We start from the raw sequence: 23,364 nt of genomic DNA on the forward strand, positions 1-23,364 counted from the left end.
CAAAAGGTATTCACAAGAATTGGAAGCACACAAACGGTGTAATAAATGTTGTTAGTTTTCCACTGTCAGGGTGTGACGTACCTGATGACATGCAGATTTTAAATCCAATGTAGAACACCAACTCATTTCTCTTGTATAAGCAAACATCTCAAATTTTTGGTATCAGGTATTGCTCAATCACTGTATTTTTATTCAGTTCTCTTAAATTAACACAAAGTCTATCCTTCCCATTCGGACGTCTCTCAATCACTAATGGAGAAACACATTCACCTGATTCCACCTGTTCGATTATACCATCTTGCATTAGCCGTTTCAGTTCACAAGATAACTCGTCTCTGATGGAAAATAGTATATATTGTACCTTATGAATACATGGTTCAGCATCATTCTATATTTCTTTTTTATGGCAAAAATCATTCAAATACTCAACTTTTACGGAAAATACTTTTGAGTAATTTTCCAACATGAGAGGGAGAGGGAGATATATATATCTATCTATCTATAGATATCTATCTATCTATAGATATATATCTATATATATATCTATATATCTATATCTATCTATATATATCTATATAATGTAGAATTAACATGGAGGCTTTAAACTTTGAAGCACGCAAGTATAAAAGTGAATAACAATGTGCCCTAAACCACTTTGGCTTTTAAATCTACCGAAGATAAACTATGAACTGGGACTTTGAATACCAGATAAACATATGCTACTATGGCGACGCTTGCAACTATGTGATTTATGGAGACATGTCAGTCCCATTTCACTTACAAGTACAGCGAGGAGAATAAAGAAGGACAAGTATTTAAAGCATTTGCAAGTGAGTGTTTCTCTTTATTTACCGGCATTTGAGAAAGGCAAGTCAGCCGAAACGCGTCATGTTGGAGGAAGCTGGGAATCCATAGAGTGCTCCTTTCGGCTCCAAAGTGGAGCCTTTTTGTTTTGCTGTAATTACCGTGCATGCCATTTGCACGGAGGAGGCACCCATCCTTAAAGTGTTCAGCAATAGGAATGGCATTTGTGAAGGAATCTCTACGTTATTGCTGGAACCGCCATAGCCCGGAAAGACTCTCATATGCCTGCTGTTTGTTCAGGACAGGACTACATGTTTTTGCGCTAGTTACAAAACTATTGCTTTCAGGTTTGAAGAGAAAATGATGTGGGCAAATAGATGGCTGGATGTATTGGCTCAGCTCATGTAATTTAAGAAGAGACACGCTCTTGCTTTAAATGTAGAATTAACATGGAGGCTTTAAACTTTGAAGCGCGCAAGTATAAAAGTGAATAACAATGTGCCCTAAACCACTTTGGCTTTTAAATCTACCGAAGATAAACTATGAACTGGGACTTTGAATATCAGATAAACATATGCTACTATGGCGACGCTTGCAACTATGTGATTTATGGAGACATGTCAGTCCCATTTCACTTACAAGTACAGCGAGGAGAATAAAGAAGGACAAGTATTTAAAGCATTTGCAAGTGAGTGTTTCTCTTTATTTACCGGCATTTGAGAAAGGCAAGTCAGCCGAAACGCGTCATGTTGGAGGAAGCTGGGAATCCATAGAGTGCTCCTTTCGGCTCCAAAGTGGAGCCTTTTTGTTTTGCTGATATATAGATCTATATCTAGATCTATATCTAGATCTATATCTATATATCTATAGATAGATCTATAGATAGATATATATATATATAGATAGATATATATATATAGATAGATATATATATATAGATAGATATATATATATATAGATATAGATATATATATATATATAGATATAGATATCTATAGATATAGATATCTATAGATATAGATATCTATAGATATAGATATCTATAGATATAGATATCTATAGATATAGATATCTATAGATATCTATAGATATCTATAGATATATAAAAATTTGTACATTGCCTTCCTTCCTTTAAATTCAAACTCAATGTTTCGGTGCCCTAATAATTCAATGTTTTCCACCAGTGTAACTTTTTACCTTTACATCTGATTGTTTTTCCAAATGTTCACCAAAATCTTTCAAGAACTTCTTACTACACACATTCTTATCAACAATAGTAAATGGTGAACTGGAGTCCTCAATCGCATTCACTATGGTTCCTCCCATACAAATTTCACACATTTTTTTTTTTCTTGCAACCTGTTAAATAGCTAACATAATAGTCTATGCAAAATATTCCATTTGTATCTGTATCATCGTCATGTGTGTCTAAACTCAATTGCGATTGCTCTTCCTCTTGAATGTATTTCACTTTAAGGCTTGTATTATTTCTGCACACTCTTGAATAGTATCCTATCTGATTAGGAATCGAACACTTGATTCTTATCTGGACATTTCATATTGTCAGCTAAGTGTTCTACAGTTCCACAGCGATAACACTTGCGTTCACTACGGTTACTGACTTTAATTGCTTTAACTGAATTATTCGTATTGTATATTTTCCCTCTTTTGATGATGTTCAACTGTTTAAATTCTTGTAATTCTGCCTCCTCAGCCTTAGCACAACGGCCAGTAAGTTCTGCTTTCTTCAACGCAATGACGTCTTTTAATGCTGCTTCACCATTTACCCATAACTTATCCTGAATATTGGGATTGCTCGCATGCATTATTATTTGGTCACAAATAAGTACTCTTGCAATGCTCCAAATTTGCAAGTTTTTGCGAAATCTTAGGGCGCAGACACATACTCATCCACATTTTCAATTTTTCCTTGTTTCCGCTGGAAAAAAAGTATATCGATCCACAGCAACACATATTATTGGAGAAAAGTGAGAATCTAAATCCTCTGATGCTTGGGTGAATACATAACCTCGCTACTGTCTAATTTTCTTATCCAATTCATTGTAAATTTTCAAACCACCTGGACCAATACAGTGTATTTTTTTTTTTACTTTTCTGCTGAAAACTCCTCCTCATCAAATGTCTCAATATAATTACAAAAATATTCCTTCCATTCGTGCCATCTGATTCAGCCTTGGAAAGAAGAAATGGCTGCCGTGTTGACAACTGTAAGGTATTCATAGTGTGCACAGATTTGATTTAACAATAATAAACACAAAAATCCTTTAAAAACTAAATTTTCAGTTGTGAAAATTTACTTTCTGTAATGTACTATTAAACTTCAATCTCTCACCAATATCCCTGCATGAACTTGATCATGTTCGTAACGATCGTGTGCAGCCCGATTTTCTCCAATCCCGATCGTGCCAATTCACACACTGTATTGAGTCAAAAATAAAATTCCAAAAAGATGACACGCACATTTGCGAGGCCATGTATGTGACCCTTACGGTTTTGTCTTGTAATAAGTCACTGTCCACAATCCGATCCCTGACTCGTCATAGCTGTTGCACCGCCAGTTGTTGATGCTGCCCTTTGATCTGCTTGCGCCTTGAATAGCTTGCGCCTCCACTTGCTCTGCAGCAGCTAGCACAGTTTTGTTCAACCGTGTAACTGACGCATTCAATTTAAAGCATTCAAATTAATTTCCATCAATACCTATTAAATTGTGTAGTCGTGTAAGAGATCAGCGAATCTTTGTACCTCTTCCTCCGATGTATCACTCGCTGATATTTTGTTCCTACTTGCTTTTCTTTTGTCACAAAAGTATTTATGTAGGGGCTGAAAAATGCTGTTTTTGCTTGTCGCCAATTCTGTAGTAATGATTCCACAATGAATGTGAAGAGGTGTATCTTTATTAACAGTCCCCCATACCATAAATTGTCCTCTTTCCATCAGCACTGAATTTCAACATTACTGTTACACCATCAATTGTATTCCACACCATCATTCTAACATTCCTTAAAGACCTACTTACATAACCATTACTACAGGTAACTCATTTCCCCGATAGTCCTCAACAGTCAGAATCAAGGGTTCAGCAATAATCTGTCCAATTGAAACAGTCTCTGATCACATTTTTGCTGCAACCCCATGCTAAACATGGTGATGGAGCTAATAAGAACTTTGGGCTAGCAGAAGAGATTATGCATGTGGGGTGTAAGCCAGCAAGAGGTTCACAAATCCTAAAACCGACATACATTATAAGCAAAATGCATAAAAAAAATAATAATAATTACTAGCAATTATTATAAAAAAAGCTTTTTGGCCATTCCTTCAATGTAGCAGAGGAAGTGAGGTGGAATGCTAAAGGATTAGTTAACTCAAAAGCCTGAAGGCAGAGCTGGCTGATAAATGATCATCTCCATTTTTAATTGTTCCATAGGGAAAATTGCAGCATGTTTAATCATCCAAAAATGAATTTAGTTTATAAAGCAGTTTGCAGTATTTATTAAGTGTTTATATAATTTCCAAAGAGGATGCCTCTGCCTGTCCAGGACCTTTTTTATCTACATAATAGACTACCATTACATTTCGAGGAGTATGTTGGGGCAAAGGATTTGGCAGAATGCCTTTCAGATAGGAGGGTGAGTGGAGGCTTTTGGGGAAGATCCAATTGCTTATCAGACCAGGGATTATGCCAAAAAGGACTAGGAAAATTGACATGGATACCTGGTGGTAAAACAAAAGAAACATTCCTGCACAGCATAGAAACCACTGCAGTCAGGATAATGCTGGCAACCCTACTGTTTGATGAACCAGCGACTTGCGCCCTATGCAACAAGACCAGGTAAAGGAAAGTTGAAGAGATCCACATTATATTGGGCCCACAGAATGCACAATGCAAATGCCAATTTCTACCACCAGCATCCTTAAATGATTGCTCTCAAGCAGAGAGAGCATTATTTCAGTCAACTGCTAAATAAGTGGAGGTGCCCAGAGGGAACTGATCATGGAGGATGATCAGGATGAGCACATACTACAGAGGGAGAGCGAGCACACATTAGTACCCTGCACATATACAGGGAAGAAACTGAATGGAGAGAAGACACATAAGATGGACGAAAAACTGTACAGCCAGACTGGTAAAGGATGTTGAGAAAATGTATGTAAGAAAAGCAGTGCATCCTTCTTCCCTGGATCATCAACTAGCTATAAATTTCTTCCTGGAGTGCTTTGGGAATACAGAAAAATGCTCTTGACAAGTCAAAAAAGTATTTGCAATGCAATAGGTCTTGAATTTGCGCAAGTTGGGGCTGTTGGCGTTGTAAATGATAAGGACAACCTCACATTTGGGAACTTATAAATATTTAGCCATACAGCACAATAACCTTTATCAGACAAACTACATTTGTGCATTCCTCCATACACTTGGTATTAGACTGTGATGGTCTGAACATCCCCTACAGAGTACCACAATAAAAACAGCATTTTGAAGAAACATGGTCATGTGACCATACATTCAGCTCCTTGAGGCCATAATCACATTAAAAAAGAATGACAAAGAACTTTGCAATGTAACCATATAATCATCCCCTTGAGGGCATATTGTATTACACATTCTGAGGCCTAACGGGCCTTTTGAATATGATTTAAATGTGGAGTCAATGGCACAAGGGTGCAGTCAGTGCTGCAGGTCGTTACTAGATGTCCCTGTAGATTCAAAAGCCGAAGGTGCAGTACCACTGGTCGTGGGTAGATGTCCCTGTGGAGCCAAAAGCACTGAGTATAGTGTCACAGAACACTGCCAGAACTTCTTCTGATGTCAGAAGCTCAGAATGTCCCCTAAAGCTGGAAACGACTGGAGAAGTACCAGGTCCTCAGAAAAATGGCTGAAATATTTAGCTATGCCATACATTAAACCTTTAGCAGAAATAATCAGTGTTTGTGCATACATTCTACATTTCTCAGAAATAAACTGTTCATTAGCAGAAGGTGCAATACCACTGGTCATGGCAAGATGTCCCTATGGAGCATACTGAGTTAGTAGTGCCTTGGGGCAATTATCCTTCAGCCCTTGGAGAGCATAGTACATTTGCAGGTTGAGAAAGGATGTCAGAATATTACTACAAACAAGGCCTTTAAAACACAAACTCCTCTCAGTTGTAAAAACAAAAGTTCTAGCTGTGAGAGGAAGGTTTAAATGTATTGAATGGTCGAATAGGTTATGATTTGTGGGGCCCTCTAACTCAGTGTGACCCACAAGATGGCCTGGACAGAAAGAGCACATTGTTCTGAATGTTTTGGTGGAGATCCCATTGCCTAGGACCGCCACAGGATGAGTTATGGCCAAAAATGTGTTGTAAAAGGAATGCCTGGAAAGCATTATGGGGCAGGTTTCCCTGAGTGCAGTGAATATTGTAGTATTGGCTCTACCACTGTGCTGGAGAGCCACTGTTGAATATTCATTTCTGGGTTGATTTCATGCTATAAAAAGCCACAAAACAATTTACAGAACACACGCAAGACAACTACTTGTATTTACTGATTATGTAATGTAAGGACCAAGTGAAGGGCAAACGCAGAGGGCAAACACAGAAAACAAATCCACGCGTGGGCGCACGAGTGCTTATTGACAAACATGAGAGGGCAGGAAACAAAAAATAAAATAAATTGTCAGTCCAAACAACAGAAAATCAATCCATGCTTAAATAAACTGTACTTGGCCGGTGTGGCTCAACCAAGTACAGGAAGGGACGTATCTGCTCCCAAACCAGAAAGGTGGCAGCAAAAACAAGAGCAACACTGCCTTCAACCTATGGTAAGTGGTAGGTGACGGGAGCAAAGTTCTATACTAATTCCAACAGGTCTTGCAGAGAGAGCATGCGCACGGTCTAGGCTCGACCTAAAAATGAAGGAGTCCTAGGGGAATGCATTAATGGACACCCAGATGCAGATTTTGGGAATTTCTGTAGAGGCAGTGGAAGATGTCGCTATATGATCAATGTAAATCAGGCGAAACAGCAATGAGGGAAAGAGGGCTGAGCAGGCAAATTCAGGTGGTGGCAAAGGTAAAAATCTTGCCAAATAAGCACATTCAGGAGGCACTACTGTTCTGGAAAAGTAAAAAGCTCTGTAACAAAGGATGAGTCACCTAGAACAGCGATCTAGGAATAAAAGCGAAAACGGCAATGGCTAAGTGTAAAGTTAATTAGGTTTATGTTCTTGGAAATAAGTCAATAGACTGTTAGAATAATTTGCACTAGCATTAAGAAACTACAGATCATGGTGGTTTCACCCACCATTACCTAACTAATTAAACTAATGGTGGTGCACATCTCGCAACAATTTTTTTTTTTTTTTTTTAAAGAGATGAGCTTATTTGAGCCCCTGGAGGGAAAGTTATAGATGTGTCATTGATTATGTCAGATTTGTCAATGTGCTATTCACAACGGGAGAGGAGCTGCTGGGTGGGTGCAGAATAGGGTAGAGTTCCCAGCTGACTGGTTCCTAAGTTTAGCTATGGAATTCTGTAACTGACTGAGGAATTTAGCCACTTTGTTTTGGCATTTTCCATAGTTCTATTGATCTGATTTTGTCCTCTTGATTGGCTAACATCAGAATAACAGTTTTTGCTATCCTGGACGTTTAGTGTTAAAAACAAACAAACAAATAAAAAAATAAAAAAAGCATCTTCAATTTGTCACGTGCAGCTACAGATGGTGGTTGTATTGAAAACTGAAGATGGTTGCTCTGAAAATTGTAGGGACTGTACTGCAGGATGTGTTTAGGTTTATGAAGCCACAAGTCTCACACACAGAGATCATTTTTATGGGTGAGCAAAAAGCTCTCCGTCCATGATGTAATCTCTTTGTGCTTCAAACCACGCCCAGGTCACATCAGTCACTTTCATTGGTTCCTGGGCTTGCTCTTTAAAATCCGCTTGCTTTCATTTATGAAAGGCATGCATACGTTATGCCTTTTCCGGTGTCTGGGCCACCAACCAGCACCGGTAAACTACTGAAACCATTTGAGGCTCTATTTTTTTCAGCCTGGGTTTCCAGACTACTTTATCTGTTTATTTTCCCTGCAGCACGATTGTGCTGGGGTTTACATAGCGCAATTGTCGGTTTTTACGTTTTAAATTTCAGCGCTTTTGCGCTGCATTTTTACATAGCGCGATCGTGCTGTGTTTTTTTTTCTTTTGATTTGTGTCAAGAAAAGTCCGGTTAGAAGTTTACATCGCAAATAGCTCTAACTCGAGCAAATGTGAGCCCGTTGCATTGAAAATGCTTGTTTAGTTTGAAGTCCATGAGCTAAAACCGTAACAGCATTCATTGTAACGAGAGTAACACTAAATTTACTCATTTACTACCCAGGAATATCACTGGACTTTAAGATACCTTTTTGTTTTAACTACAGGTCACAGGTTTGAAAACTGTAAGAGCAACGTCAGTTTTAATCCTTCGGATGCCTATCAACTGAGTCCCACTAGGTTATGAAATATCAGTTATTTACTGTGCAAAAAAAATAAAAGGAATAGCGAGCACTATACAAAACCAACAGATTCACCTCATGAGTTCTGGTAAAATGGAGTCTTAACTTAAGAGAAAGATGCATTATGATGAATATCGTACCTAAATCCTGGGTCAGGCTTTTTTCGCTAAAAGAGTATGGATCCACCGTGTCTTCCTTCTCATCATCTTCATCTTTTGATTCTCGCCTAGAACGCTTCCTACAATAAAGACAGAGAGGCTAGGAAAATGCAGAAAATTTTCTCTGAAAAAGCCTCCCAAGAAAACCTGGATTTTACCTCACACTTTCCTGGCTTGGGACAACTTGGCTAGAATCATCACCATTTATAGCATCAACTACTTTCTTTTTCTTCTCTTTTTCCAAAACCTGATGAACAAAAATTAAAGACATCACTTATTGTCCCATTGCAAGCCTTAAAAAAAAAAATATTTATCTTATTGTTACCTTTTTGAAGTAAGCAAACTGAACAAGCTCAAGGGCCACTTCAGCATCTTGAATATCAATGGTTTTACTCATTCGGAGTTTAGCATGCGCTGTTGACAAACGGATCATGGTTTCCAGCGCTCTTGCTGTAACTGGCATTGTCTAAACACAATTCAAGTAGGTTTGATTAGTGAAGGTAGAAAAGAGAAAGGGCACTAATCAGAACAATGAAGCTAAAATAAACACAGGGAAGAATATCAACCTACGTTTGTGGCATTCACACAACCAAACTTAAAAATAAAAACAATGCTGGCCACCGTCCAATCACCCACTACAGATTGGGGAAAGTGGTGTTGCTACATAGAAATTGATCACGTGTAACCGAGCATGATGCTTTAACAATTTACATCTAGCTACCTCACTCATGACATGCTGGCTACGTCTTAGCCTTCTACCACGCTTTGCTGCCTTTTGGCTAGGTTTGCACTATCCAAATAGTGCATATACACTTAGCAGTGATTTGTTGTTGGGCTTCAAACATCATCATGGTACAAAATCCATGTTAACCGAAAGGAAAAAAGGCACAGTGGACCACTGCCATGGACAAGTGACTAGATTGTGCCTAGACCCCCCTCATATTTACGGCTTCAGTATAATGACCCACAGTCATTATACTGAACGTTTCATTGGTAGGTGTATTGAAGGTGTCCATATACAGCCCAAAATTGCAGCAACTGCACTACAATGGTTCGAATCTTAACCTACAATATAACAGCACATAAAATGCACCCCTTGTCAAAATTCAAGGCACTTCCTCACAATCCCTAAGGCTCTTCCTGGTTCTCTCGGATACCAATGTGGCAGCCCTCTTAACCACATTTAAAAACAGAGTTAGCAAGCGCACACAGAGACCGCACCAAACTACATCAAGATTTCCAAAGATCTGGAAAACCACATAACAGCCAGTATTTGTCAAACGTAATGGTGAATAGGTTGTAATAAGCTCTGCATAAACAGCAATAACTGGTATCATCTTGCTTGTACACCTTAGAGACACCGGTTTACTGGCATTTGATTAGCCCAGTTTCCTGGGGTGGGGGACACCCATCCACCTTAACTCTCAATCATGATCAGGAATGTAGGGCTAATCTTAGTTTCAGATGTGTCCTTCGCTCACGTAAACATGCAAAAACATGATCCTCCGCAATCACGTTTGTTGGTTCCTCCACAGCTTGCACGCTACTCTCCGAAAACCCCTCATTCCTACAAAAGTTTTGTATGGACTATTTCAACAGGCTGAGCTCTTCCAATAACCCATTCCTGACCTCAGAATGGACCACACTTTGCCGGCTTTGATGACAAGCTAATTACAGCCAATTACACAGAACTATACATTTAAAACTCTGTTGGGTCTATGTCTATGCATATCAGGAGGCCAGACTTCATGAGTTAAGTGTCACTGAAAAAATACCCAACACCCACCGTCCAGCCCACCTCTTTCATGAAGGAGTGATTTTTGTAGTTCAAGTATTCTGCTTGTCATTGCCTCTCATCTATGCTTTTAAATGGTACTGGAGAATCCATCTAGTTACACTGGTGATTTACTGAAGCCATAAAAACAAAGTACAGATTGTTATGATCGCAACAGCTATGTAAATATGGGGCTCATAGTAGCACTGAAACAATCTGACCAGATTCGTTGGAAACTGACCATTAAACTTTACTCTGGAAAGGGCATAAGCCATCATAGTAAGTTATGCACTATCCACAAACTAATTTAACCGCTCTCCCAAAATACTCATTCCAACACAGGAATCACAATACAAATAAACTAAGTGTTTATAAAAGCGCAATGCCCACATGCAGTGGCGCTCTAGATAATTCACAATTTGTTTTTTGCTCAACACCCTTTTTTGCCTATAAAAAAAAAATAAAAAAAAAATAAAAAAAAAACTTTACATCCATTGTGCATTAGATATACAGATAAAAAGGTTGATTCTCTGTTACCTCATTGGAAAACCGTATTAGCAAGCAATGAAGTGCATATGACAATGTTATTCTTGGTGCTCATGGCCTTGTGAGGCCGCACTTATGGGCGCAAAAAGGAGCGGCTCAAATTGCTAAAAGCATTAAGGAAGATGTATATGAATTAATACTTGCCCTTGCACGTTCATTGTTCATCTGATCATGGCTGCGGATCTTCGAATATTCCTCTGCTATATAATCTGCGGCTTCCTGGCTAAGAACAGGCTTGACCAGTTTAGCCACATGGATATACTTTCGAATAAATTGCATGCTTACAACCTTCTCTCTATAGCAGAACAAATACAAGCAGAAGACTCATTAAATACAGACCAAATTTAGACAGACCACTCTTTATCATAAATTGCAGCAATTGAACATGTGAATTTGCTAACAAGTATGGATGCATACCTGCGAAGCCATAACTCTCAAACAGCACCACAGGAGTTCAGTGCAAGTTTGTGTCAGGGTAGGCTTCTACAGGTTGTCCTCCAACCAAACTTCTAATTCAATCTTGTAGTAGGTCCTCCATGATTTTTTTTTAAATCTATTTTTCAGGGTCCTTCCTGTCTAGCATTCAGAAGTAATTTCTGCTTGGCTTTATATTTTAAGCAGTAGTCAGTGAAGTTATTTTCCAAGTCTGCCATTAAGAGAGTGTGCGTTCATTCTACTGCAGAGCCTATTTTTTAAAAAACTATCACCAGGTAAAGTATATTAAAAAAATTAAATGACACATTAGGGCCTTTTACAAACAGTAGTCATCCATGTTCCGTATTGCTCTAACATGAGTGCAAATCTAGCGCATGCTAAGACTTTTCTGGAGATCTCAGGATAAAAGTTTTTTTTTTTTTTAAAATCGGCACTTGCTGGACCTAGATGCCTAGATCATGCACCACCCCATTTAGAGATATGGTTCTAAAATACATCTTTATTCCCCAATGCACCCTTCTATTTTTGTGAGCGAAATCTCCTTACCCCACACTATCAGCCAAAGTTTGATTGCGAGAATGTAACTCGAACTGATAGTATCAATTCCTTCAAAGTGCCTTATCAACCTCAGAGTGCCCCTTTTCACAATGTTGTATGGATCCTTAAAGGCATTGTTGGTTTCAAGTTTTTTTTTTTTTTTTTAAATCTCCCTATGGTTCCATTCTATTAGGTGTGGCTCACCTACTAGTATTCGTGAGCCTTGCGGAGTACAAAAGATTTTCATGGACATTTCAAGACACCACAGTGGACAGCCGGACACAGCCAATGTGTGTATCTGCAATTCACCTGAAATAATCCCTTCCGTTCCAACTGGAATAGTTCAGAGGCAGGCAAGCATCTGTTATTGTTACCTAACGCAATTTCCTTTGTTATTCCAAAGATCCAGGTCGAGATTGGATTCTAAGTTAACTGGCCTAAGTCAGAACCACAGAGCATGCATTAAATGGGTAACACGAGGGCCTATGATGTATCGAGCCTTAGTGCTTCTGTTCAGAAGGCAATGTGAAGTTGCTAGGGGGTCACATTTTAATGGGCAAAGAGGAGCCTATCAGCACTACAGTGCTAGAAATCCACAAGATGTCATCAACGTCTCCTATGGGGCATTGTGGTGTAGGCCCACCTGCAACTTCATGCTGCCTGGACCAAAAAAGGGGAATGGTATAGCTTATGAGGCAGTCAATTGTGAGGAAGAAAATGCACAGACTGTTTTTTGTAAGTCTAATCCTAAAGAATGAGAAATGTGAAATGGTAAATTCGCTTACACCTTACCTCCATTAACCCCAACTGAAATAGGCATGAGTTACCCAGGACTCCACAACCTTCTAGAAGAACCATCTTAGACTACTCTATGGAGATCTCCCTGCCCAGCAGTACAAGGAACTCTTATTATTGTTCAGACTACCATTGGTCAGCATTTCTACAAACTACACAGCTTGTTATCACCGTACATGTAAATGCAGTGTTTGTCTAACTGGGACGTGAACAACAAATGTTTAGCCAAGAAAAAAGGCTGCAAAGAAACCGGGGTATTTCGGAGTGAAAGCTGCCACTGTGTTTTCCACAGTAATCACATGCTTCCTTTTGAATAGGGCCACAGAGGTACAGCATTCGACCTTTGGTGCTTTTAGCTGTGGCTTGAAAGCCCAGTTGTCACCAGACCTTGTGTTCAAAAGAAAACTTCTTTCAAAAGTACTATGGAGAGTGGGCCTTCGACTCCTCCTACATGTTGGTTCAATTGTACATCATTGGCATGGACCTAAGTTGTGTGCTTGTGCTGAAAAGTAGTGCTTGTATTCTAGTTTTGTGTATTTGAAAAGCACATCATTCACCCTAAGGAGGGTAGCTGGTTGAGATGAGAGAACAGCCACATACATAACGCTTTTGTAAACTTCGAGAGATCAGGCAACTTTCAAGTTCAGTGGCAGATAATTCCACTGTATGGTAACAAAGGTATGACCACCAGAAGTTTTGAAGTGGAACTAGGACAGTCAACACTTTTTGCTTTGTGAGAATGGTTCAAAGAGGAAAGTTAAATCCTATAGGTCTAATTTGTCTATAATGAAATGTTAGGACAAAGGTAACAGGCCTGGCTTATTTATTGTGAAAATCATTTGGTCGAGCCAATAGACATTCAACTGTGGATTTCATCATACTGCATTACATGCCATAGACTGGTATTTAGTAACAAATATCTCAGATTACCAAAGTAGCAAAGGGTTTTCGTGTTGGTCAGCCCTCTAAAAAACTTCCAGGGGGATGAAGGTATTCTGTGATAAACCTTGTAAGCCCTTTTGCGAGGGGGTGTAATTTGTTTGTATTTATAATTTATAAGTGTAAGATGGTAGCCAGTTTATGTGCACTTCAGTAGGCCAATGTTGGTTATGGTGACAAGCCAGTGGTAAAGGCTGCATTATGTCAGATCACATAGGTTTGATATGCTTACTATAAAACATTAGGACGAAGCCAGTAGGCCCAACTTGCTTATTGTGACAAGCTTGTGTTAAGGGCAAAAGGCTTTTAAGGATTTTGTTGTTGTTCCACTGTGCTAATGCTGGTACTATATTACATGGAATCTCGGATTACTGTAGTAGGTAAGGGTTTTGGTGTGGAAGAACCATTCTAGCAAACCAATGGCTGAAGCATTTTGCTTCCGTAAGTGTATGTATACAGCAGGGGCAGTGGGTCAAACCACTTAAGCCCCCGGTTCTATTGCCCTGTGATTGACTGCATTTGTCTGTCCACCTATGCACATCCGCCTGAAAAGGAGTACGATTCGGTGCCAGGGCTGGTGGACCAGCCCTTTAGTTTTCTCTAGCTTTTCCATTTTAGAAGATACTACTCCCCAGACAGTAATAATGAGACACTTCCGGCCTCTCGTTTTATCTGCATTTAGTTGCATCCTGCGAGGCCAATGCCTCGAAACCAAGCCACCATCATGAAATAGTATTGTCAGTTTAGCATTGTTTAACCATTTGATGGGCAACATGTTGGTTATAAATTTGGATGCCACGCATGAACTTTAAAACAAAAGAAACATTATGTGCACCGCCACTGCAAGACAGCCACACCGGCTGCGATGTTTAATTTTATTATCGTAAGCTTAGGCCTACCTTCAGTAGGTGTTATTTTTTTCATTTTCCTTTAATTCATCTTGCACAGGTTGATGGATTTGTGTGTTTACTTGTGGTTGTGTAAGAGGGTGAATTCAAGGGACATTTTCAGTATTTCTATTCTGGCGCTTTTTCATTTGTTGGAAACGATTTGGTAAAACTATCTTTAGTATATGAAGTGCATGGTATCTAGAAAGCCCAGTCTACTTTAAATGCGAATTCATGTCTTTGAAGAATGCACTGAAGTTTTCTGTGATTTCCTACTTTATATTTTCTTAGTAGGACAACCTTCTAGGAGTCAAATTTCCAAATGGTTTCTTAACAGTGCAGCATTATACAAGGTCCAATCATTACCTTTTTGCACGTGGACCGTGAAGTAAGTTATCATGTTTTTCATAGATCTGTAGTTCTTGCTCTGCCTCGTTTTGAGCATTTGGGTCATCAGTTGCAAAGACTTCTACACTGCATCCAAGGGGTAATGCTGAAAAACACAGCCACAAAATGGGTCTAGACAAAGGTCAAAACTGTACAATTTTCACATGCATTTGAGCTCACTAGGATAAACTATGCACAAAGCGTACCTCTAAACAGTTATATGTAAAGTGATTTTCTGAGTATAAAATAAGTGGTGTCCTTGGATGTGCAATACTTAATACTGAAAGATGGAAAGAGAATGACGAATTAGAAAATGAACAATATTTGTATATGCAACTTGACTATTACACACACTTCTCATGAATCCTCAAACAGTGGAATTTGTCCATTCCTGCATCCTGTTTTTTGCTTTCTGCAAAAGAACGCCCTGCTAGATGTAACTGCAGTGAAAACGTAAAGGTACTTTGGTTTGAATATATTAACTGTTAAAGTAAGGTTCCAAGAGTCAAAGACTTCATTCGGTTCAGATAAAAACAAACTAACGACAAATGACATACATACATGATTCTCATACATACAATAAATAACAAAGTTAATAAGAATTTCAGATACGAAAAGCAGCATATATAAGATTTAACAGCCTGCATTACCCATTCATTTCCCAAGTTGGATAACTAAAAAAAAGCAAGGTAACTAGACCGAATGCCCATGGACAAAAGTATTGGGCGTAAAAAACCTTCTAGTTGCAATATATAAGGTACAGAAGAGGACAAAATGCAAAGCGCTTTGGACTGATTTACCATCACAACAGCATGGCGGAAGTTTCTTAAACCAAGTGCCTCAGGTGGGGAATGTTACTTGGTAGTGTATAGTATTCAGACATAACCTAGTAAGTAAAAACCTATGCTGCCCTGAGCTAATAATATCCAAATATAACATAGGATGTAATTGCTGTAACGGAAACCTCTCCTGCTCCCTGGCTGTATCAGTAGTTAATTTTGGATCATAAATTAAATGGCAACATATCTCCTTGATCCTTTTACTATACCATCCTGCTATAGAATCAGGGGCAAGAAAATACTCCCCTGCCCCAAGACAGAGAAGTGTGAATGAACATATCTAAGCCCGGGTATGTCCATTGACCGTGACAAACAATCCTTAATCACTGATCTACACAGATCGGCTTCAGGGTTTGACCACATTTTAGCCATAGCAATACAAGTTGGAGTTTTATATAATCTGATATGCCATTCAAGCCTACTTCTTCATGAAGAAACACAGTCAGGGTGGATTGTGGGACTACTAATAACCTTCTTAAAAACTTTTTTTCAACTACCTGGAGACATGAGCAATCAGTGTGACCCCATACTCCTGCTCCAAATGTTGCAATAGAAGAGCATTTGCTTTTTAAAACAGTCAACATCTCTTTAATAGGTGTGTGCCACAACTTTTTAGAAAATCTAAAAAGAGCATCTATGGCTCTTTGAAATACACAAATGCTAACAAAAAATTTCCAATTAAAATCCACATCAATTGGGACCCCCAAATAAGTAAAATTGGGAACCTTAAATATTTCTATACATTCCAGGACATATTTTTTACTTTGATAATTTTGGGCCGCTCTTCATCACAAATGACTTTGTTCTGTTAATTTTAAAACCAAGGTTTCCAATAAACATATTAAAAGCATTTAATAAAATTTGAAGACCATTTGCTGTCCTTGAAATAAGTACAGCATCGTCCCCATAAAGCAGAACTGGAATTGGGATGGTATTTATGAGTGGCAAGTCCTTCCCCATAGCACTTAAAAGGTTTTCCAACCCATTTATATAGAGAAGGAAGAAAAAGGTGGCAAACACACATCCCTGTCTTACCCCCTTTAAAGAAGCACATTTTTATGTTAAGTCACCCTCCTGAGTATAACGAACTTGGGCTGAAGTACAGGCATGGAGCCTACTAAGTAGGGCAATTATATCTTTATCCACCCCCATGTTTAACTTAACAGTCCACAATTTTGATCTGTCAACTGTGTCAAAGGCACAGGACAGATCCATGAAGGCTAAGTGTACACAGCCTTTTTTTGACTTCTTGTATTTTTTAACTATCAAGGTCAAATTAAGAGTTTGTTCAACTGTACGCAGCCCTGGGCTGAACCATACTGTACCTTTGACAGACAATTCGTCTCCGTAGCCCGTTTTAACAAATTATTTAAAATCACTCTGCCTAATATCTTGACCAAACTATCTAAGAGGGAGATTGGGCAATAGCATTGTGGGTCAGCTCTATCCCTCTTCTTAAAAAATAGGCACAATAATTGCTTCTCTCCAGGTTTCTAAGGGACCCGTCATAGCAGATCTCAAAACATTAGTAAGCAATGCTCCCTAGAATTCTGGCAGCATTTTATGTACATCAGCAGGGATTCTATCTGGGCCAGGAGCTTTATCAGAAGGGCAGTGAATAGCCTGTATTACATCGGCTACTTCTATTGTATTACAAAAGGATGCACCTACCAAGGCATTTCTCACTGCCATGGGACAATTCATTTCTTCCTGAGACACATTATTTGCGGTTATAAAACTTTTGGAAAAATTGTCCATCCAAGCTTGAGCTGGAACAACAGTGTTTATTATAGTTTTATCTATCATTCAATGGGGCAGAGTTAACCACTTACCAAAAGGCCTTCGTATCTTTCTTATTGCTTGTTTCGATAAGCCCGTCCCAAGTGATCTCCCTCAGTTCATTCTTCCTAGCAGCAAGAGTGGCCTTATATGTCCTTTTTGCAGCTTTAATAGCATATTGATTTCATGGGACAGAGCTGGTTATCTTCTTTAAATCTTTAAGGGAAGAGGTACATGCATGGTTGAACCAGCATCTATCCTTACTAGAACTTGAACACTGGAGCTGAATGCTATATAAAACTTGTCAAGGCAGAAAATGCCTTGACAATTTTATGTGCAGACATGTCCTTCCCCAATTCCCCCAATACAATCATGACCTCTTCCCTTTTGTTGATCAAATCACCAAAAAAAAAAAAAAAAAAAAAAAAAAGTGAGAGCCCCCTCAACCTCTGGTGTTGGAAAGAGCAAAGAATTAGCAGCCATAATTCGATTGAGCACATTCCCATAAGGGGAGTGTCTGAAATGCTGCATGGGACGATCTGGTTCCGAGAGCCTGATTTCATGTCTATGGAATAATTTGCATTAAGGGGTTGTGCCTCAGCTGGCCAGTGTTGCTGTGCAATTAATTTTTTTGTGTGGAGGACCGTAATGTGGCCCATGTATTTCCAACTAGAGGATCTCCTCAGTGACTGTCATTAGGAGCGCAACCGCCACCCGACTTTAAAATGGCAATGGTCTTGGGAGACAAGCAATTTAGCCAGTGAGGTAACAACTGCTTAGTTGATAGTGTTCTCGGTTTCTCTGTGCAGAATGATTTTGATTTCCCTTGTAATGGCTAATAAGACCAAGAAAAGTAAGAAAAGGGTGTGGTGGCTAATGTCTCTTGGGAGGTGGTATAAGAAATGGTAGCATGCCCGTTCACCTCTCCTGAATGTCTGGCTAGTCTAAATTTAAACTGCACAACCTTTCTTGGGACGTGTAGCTGCGACGGGCCGGGTGTACCTTGCCTCTCGACTACAGTTCTGAACTGTGTGGATCCAGTAACATTCATTGGTGAAGTGAATGGAGGCAAACAAGGAGCACAACTACGGTTACCGTACATGGCAATAGATCCATTTCAGACATGAGACTGCCGGTTTTTGAAGGAAAGATGGCCTTTTGGGGGTCTCCTGCCTGAAATTGCCTGCGCTTCAATAGAAGTCAATGGGGGAAAAACATTCTCCCGACAATTATTTCAGAATCTCTAACTTTGCACCTCTAAAATGTTGGCATGTATGCGTTACAACTTTCATTCTGGTCAGTAAGCCGTTTAGTAGGGTTTCCCTGCTGCTCATTTTGCGACAAATACTAGAGCTTCAGCATTATGGTGCATCTGTAAAGCTATGGGCAAATTGATTTTTTTTAATGAAATGATTAACTCAAAGCTAGGCCCAGCATTTTACATATTTTAAGTGCAAAATGGCATCTCTTGCACACAGCTTAAATTGCTAAGTATTTAAGATCAAATGAACTCTCTAAGGCATGGCTATGCCGACCAAGAGGGCGGGTGCTCTGTAAAGCAGCTCTACATATCTGGCAGTGAATCCACCATTTACCCCCCCCCCCCTCCCCACAGCTATCAGGCCCGGGTTGAGCTGTAGGGTGGTTTTGATTCGCATCGGCAAGGATCAAATTCAGAGTTGGCAGCTGAAGAACAGCGCAGGACATGGACCGCGCAGCTTAAGGGATGTGCAGAGGTGTTGGCCGCAAAGGCCTCTGCAGAGGTGGCCCTTGAGATTCAGTGTGGGCACAGGGGGCCAGGGACCCCCACTCAGGAGACGGCAGCCCCAGCAGAAGGCCTCCTCAGGGTCTGTAGGTGCCAGCATTGTGGAACCAGGCCTGTGGGTCTGCAAGGAGGCCCTGAGCTGTACGTGGAGAGGCCTCGTGCACCTGCGGGAGGAGTGGTCTGGTGTGGCCTCTGCACTCATGTGCAATGAATGGTGACTCCTGGGGCTCTAAACCACCCCCCCCTACAATGACATCCGGTGAGTGACTAGGGGGATCAAGCCTCCTCCCCCAGATAGTACCGCACCCTGCAGTGGTGGCAACTTGTGGGGGTGGGAGTGGGTGTCCACCCTCACAAACTGAATCTTCACAGGTGAGTGGGAGATGATGGTGGAGAGCAGTCTCCCCCAGGCATTTTAAACACCAGTAGGCCCATGGTCCCCTCCTTTTTAGGGGGGGGGCTGAGCTTTGTGGGAGGAAAGCCACCCCCTCCATACCAGAGCAGTGATTGGCGACTCGAGCTCCCTGCATGGTGAACTGAGGATCTTCTGTGGCCCGGTAGGAAGGTGGCTGGCCTGTGCACTTGTGACATTACCCCCATAGGGCAGACATTGCTTTCTACGAAGACAGGCCTTGGTTGTCCCTGAAGAACTCGCTTGTGCCCACCACTGTAAAAAAATTAAATAAAAATAAACACAGGAGCAGGGGTTGGACCCTGGGCTGTCCAGGACCATCGGCGCCCCCTGTTGAGACTTGACCATGGCCAGAGATAAACCAACGTCGACAGACTGAAAATAAATACATAATTTGACAAATACACCAAGCAGCCTGCCTCTACACTCAAGGGGGGTGTGACAGGGGGAGTTACCCCAATGGATGTGATCCGCAAGCCTCTTTGGTTCTATTGGTAGTTCAAGACTTGAAATCTACCTTAGATGGCAAGTTGATGGATCTTGCACTCCTCCATCAGGACATTTGCAACACCACGCACTGTCACAGAAGTGGAGTCCAGGGTGTCGGGGTGAAGACATGTCAAGACACAGTGGCCACACTGCAGCACCTGGTGGGGCAACTGGAGGCCCGCCGGTGGCATGGATACGAGGTCTCAGAAGAACATTCGGGTGGTGGGCATACCAGGGTTGGGGGAGAGGCCTCCATGCCAACTAAATTTGTGTGGGACTAGTTATCCCAGCTGGGTCTTAAAGGGGAATGTTTTTAATTGTTTTATAGTGGAACAGACCCATAGAGCCTTGTAAGCCCGAACCCCAGTCAGTGCCCCACTGCGACCGTTCATTGTGCAGGTCCTCAATTATGCAGAGACGCTGTGCTTAAGGCCAACTGACGTATCAATCCTGCCCGGTGATGATATTCCTGAACTACAGTTTCAAAGTGCAGCAACAGTGCCTCTCCTTTCACAGGACCAAACAAAAACTGATGGCTCGACTATATGGTTCTCTTCCGGCTTACCTGAAGGTCATGTTTCAAAGTAAAGCCATTGTCTTCAACATCCTGGAGGTGGTCTGGGAGGGGTGGAGGAGTGGCCACCCTTATGCCAGATGGATGCTCTGATCTCTGGAGAGAAGAAAGAAGGTGCTAAAGGGGGTGGCCAGAGACCAACAAGGGAATGGAGCCCGAATAGTCTCGATGAGGTGCCCTTGATGCACGGGCAGGTGAGCCCACTTGCTGGACCCTGGCTGGACAGCCTCTGACGGGAGCTCACCCGTGTCGCTGAAGGAATACTCAGAAGTATCCAGCCCTGGTGATCTCCCACAAGATGCATTGGTTGCTCTGTAATTAGTGAGGATGGTCCTGCTAATGGGTGATGCTTATCTAAACTATATTGCCTGGTCCTTTGCTGCTGGTTGGCCTACACTGTTTTTTCTTTTGGTTGGGGCTGGTTCTGGTTAGGGACATGGGCAAAATAGACAAGTACTACACAACAGCCTGGTTGGCTATGGTCCCATAGTCACACCATGGCATGTACTTCATACATGAAGTATGGGGAGGAGTTGGGGGGGTACTGGGGAATTGTTGCCATTTGTTTTTCCTTTCAGGTGCAGCAAAGGAGTGCATATACACACAGGTCACATGTTATCCTTCGACACGATACACAGACACACCTGGGACATGGCACACAATGATCCACTGAACAAGGACACACCCATGAATATGCTAAAGTTCCTCTCTTGGAATGTTAATGGGATGTTGGATAAACTAAAGAGAGGATTGGTGATTAAGGCGGCCCTATGCAGATCTAGTATAGGTGCTCAAGAGGCACAGTGATTTTGATTCAGAGCCAGTTTCCCCTGGTGGTCTCTAGGGTGTGGCACTATAATTGGGGCCGATACTCGGTGGCAACTGGCACTCTATGTGGAAGTGCCCCCTCTGATCAGTGTCTTCGCCCCTCCCCCTCTCAGTTTAGACTTCCTAGTCCAGCTTGGGGACCTTATTAGGGAATTGCCCCAGGCGTTATGGGGGGGGGGAACCTGGGTTATGGATAGGTCCTCAGGAATGGACCAGGGGTTTATGTTGTTGTTGGCCTTTGCACAGAACTGGAACTTGACCAATGTGTGCAGGGTTCATCACCCCAGAGTGAGGAGATATACCGTGTACTCTGGAGTGAATCGCTCTCTCATTTGGATTATTTCTTTAGACCCACCCAGGTGAGTTATTGGTATGTGATGTACATCTGATGGCCCAGGGCCTCTCAGACCACTCACCAGGGGCTATGGAGTCGACATGGGGTGCCAGGAAAAGGGGGAGGTGAGATGGCACCTAGACTGCTGGTACCTCAGGTAGGAAGAATTGAGAACTTTGCCAGCAGGCCTGCCGGCAGCTCCAGAAGGGGAAAAGGAGATTGGTGACCTCTAGCAGTACCCAGCAGGAGGCTCAAAAGGAGAGCATGAGGGGGCAACTTATTCGCTACTCTAAAGGCCAACAGGACAGGGTCAGGCAAAAAGGGTCTGATCTAGAAGACCGTTTACTGACCTTAGAAAGTCAACACATGCTGCCACAGCAGGAATCTCGGAGACTCATTGCATACCCAAACAGTGCTATGACAGGAGCTCACACAAGAGGCAAGCAGCATGGCTCGCCTCCGGAAGTAGAATCTATCAATGGGGTGACACTGCCATCAAAACACTGCACTGGCTGTGTACTGCAAGGGAGACCGGAGTCCTGGTGGCCTACCACTGGCCATCGATAGCTTCGAGTGACTGGGAGTGAACCCACCACAGAAGCATTTGCCAATTATTAATGTTCGCTATATAATGCTGACCCAGTGACCTCCCACAAGGACACACTCCAATACCTGTCAGACTTACCGATGCCGCGAGTGACCCCAGAGGAAAACGAGGCAGTGGAGGCGGATGTCATGGGGAGGAGCTGTGAGCAGCCCTGGGTCAGATTCATGCAAGCAAGGTGCAGGCCTAAATGGCTTCCTAGCCGAATTCTGCCACAGACGGGCCCTCTTCTGCTGGAGACTTTCCGCGAGGCATTGGAGGCAGGTGAATTACCCCTCAACCTTCAGAAGGCAGAGGTTGTAGTGTTGCTGAAACAGGGCACGGAGGGTACACATTGTGAGGACTTCAGACTGATATTGTTCCTTAATGTGGAGGCAAAAATATGGGCCAAAATGTTAGTCACAGGTTGGCTAGGAGTCCTATCCCGTCTGGTGCACCCTGATCATTCTGGGTTCATGCCCCTTCGGGTGACCTGCCATAACCTCCAGAGAGTTCACAATGCGATTGTTTTGAGTGGGGCGTAGGAAGGCACAGAGTTCTATTGTTCATCGACTTTTGGAAGGCATTCGACTCAGTGGACTAGGCATTCATGTTTTCCCTCCTGTCCCAGGTGGGATTCGGCCCGAAATGTATAAATTGTGTGCCTTCTCTACACAGGTTTGATGGCCAGGGTGCAGGTTGAGGCATGGTGTCAAAGTGGTTTCCAGTGGTGCAGGGCACCTGCCACGGTTGTCCACTGTTGCCACTGCTTTCGCACCAGTGATTGAACCACCGGTGGCTTGTTTGAGGGTGGACGTGCTTTATTGGGGCTTCCAATGGTGGGCAGAAGTTGGAGATAGATTTGCACTCTATGCCGATGATGCCCTATTTCTGGATGATCCAGTGATGTCAGGCACCTGGTCGCTCCATATCTTGGATGTTTTCAAACCTATTCTGGCTTACGGAAGAACGCTCACAAATCAGCAATGTATTAAATTGCTC

At 41.7% G+C, this 23,364-nt stretch overlaps 1 protein-coding gene across 2 annotated transcripts in view; it reads right to left on the minus strand.

The window, feature by feature from the left end:
• The window catches only part of LOC138282476 (maternal DNA replication licensing factor mcm3-like), a 315,678-nt gene that overhangs the window by 39,527 nt on the left and 252,787 nt on the right, over positions 1 to 23,364 (minus strand). For both annotated transcript variants that reach the window (XM_069220088.1, XM_069220089.1), the window contains 5 exons: positions 14,739 to 14,865; positions 10,924 to 11,074; positions 8,785 to 8,925; positions 8,618 to 8,706; positions 8,442 to 8,539 (listed from right to left, as the gene is read on the minus strand). In XM_069220088.1, coding sequence (XP_069076189.1) covers positions 8,442 to 8,539; positions 8,618 to 8,706; positions 8,785 to 8,925; positions 10,924 to 11,074; positions 14,739 to 14,865 — 606 coding nt within the window. The remainder of the gene's footprint in view (positions 1 to 8,441; positions 8,540 to 8,617; positions 8,707 to 8,784; positions 8,926 to 10,923; positions 11,075 to 14,738; positions 14,866 to 23,364) is intronic.

Source organism: Pleurodeles waltl, chromosome 2_2 (assembly GCF_031143425.1).
Source record: "Pleurodeles waltl isolate 20211129_DDA chromosome 2_2, aPleWal1.hap1.20221129, whole genome shotgun sequence".
Taxonomy (NCBI): Eukaryota; Metazoa; Chordata; class Amphibia; order Caudata; family Salamandridae; genus Pleurodeles; species Pleurodeles waltl.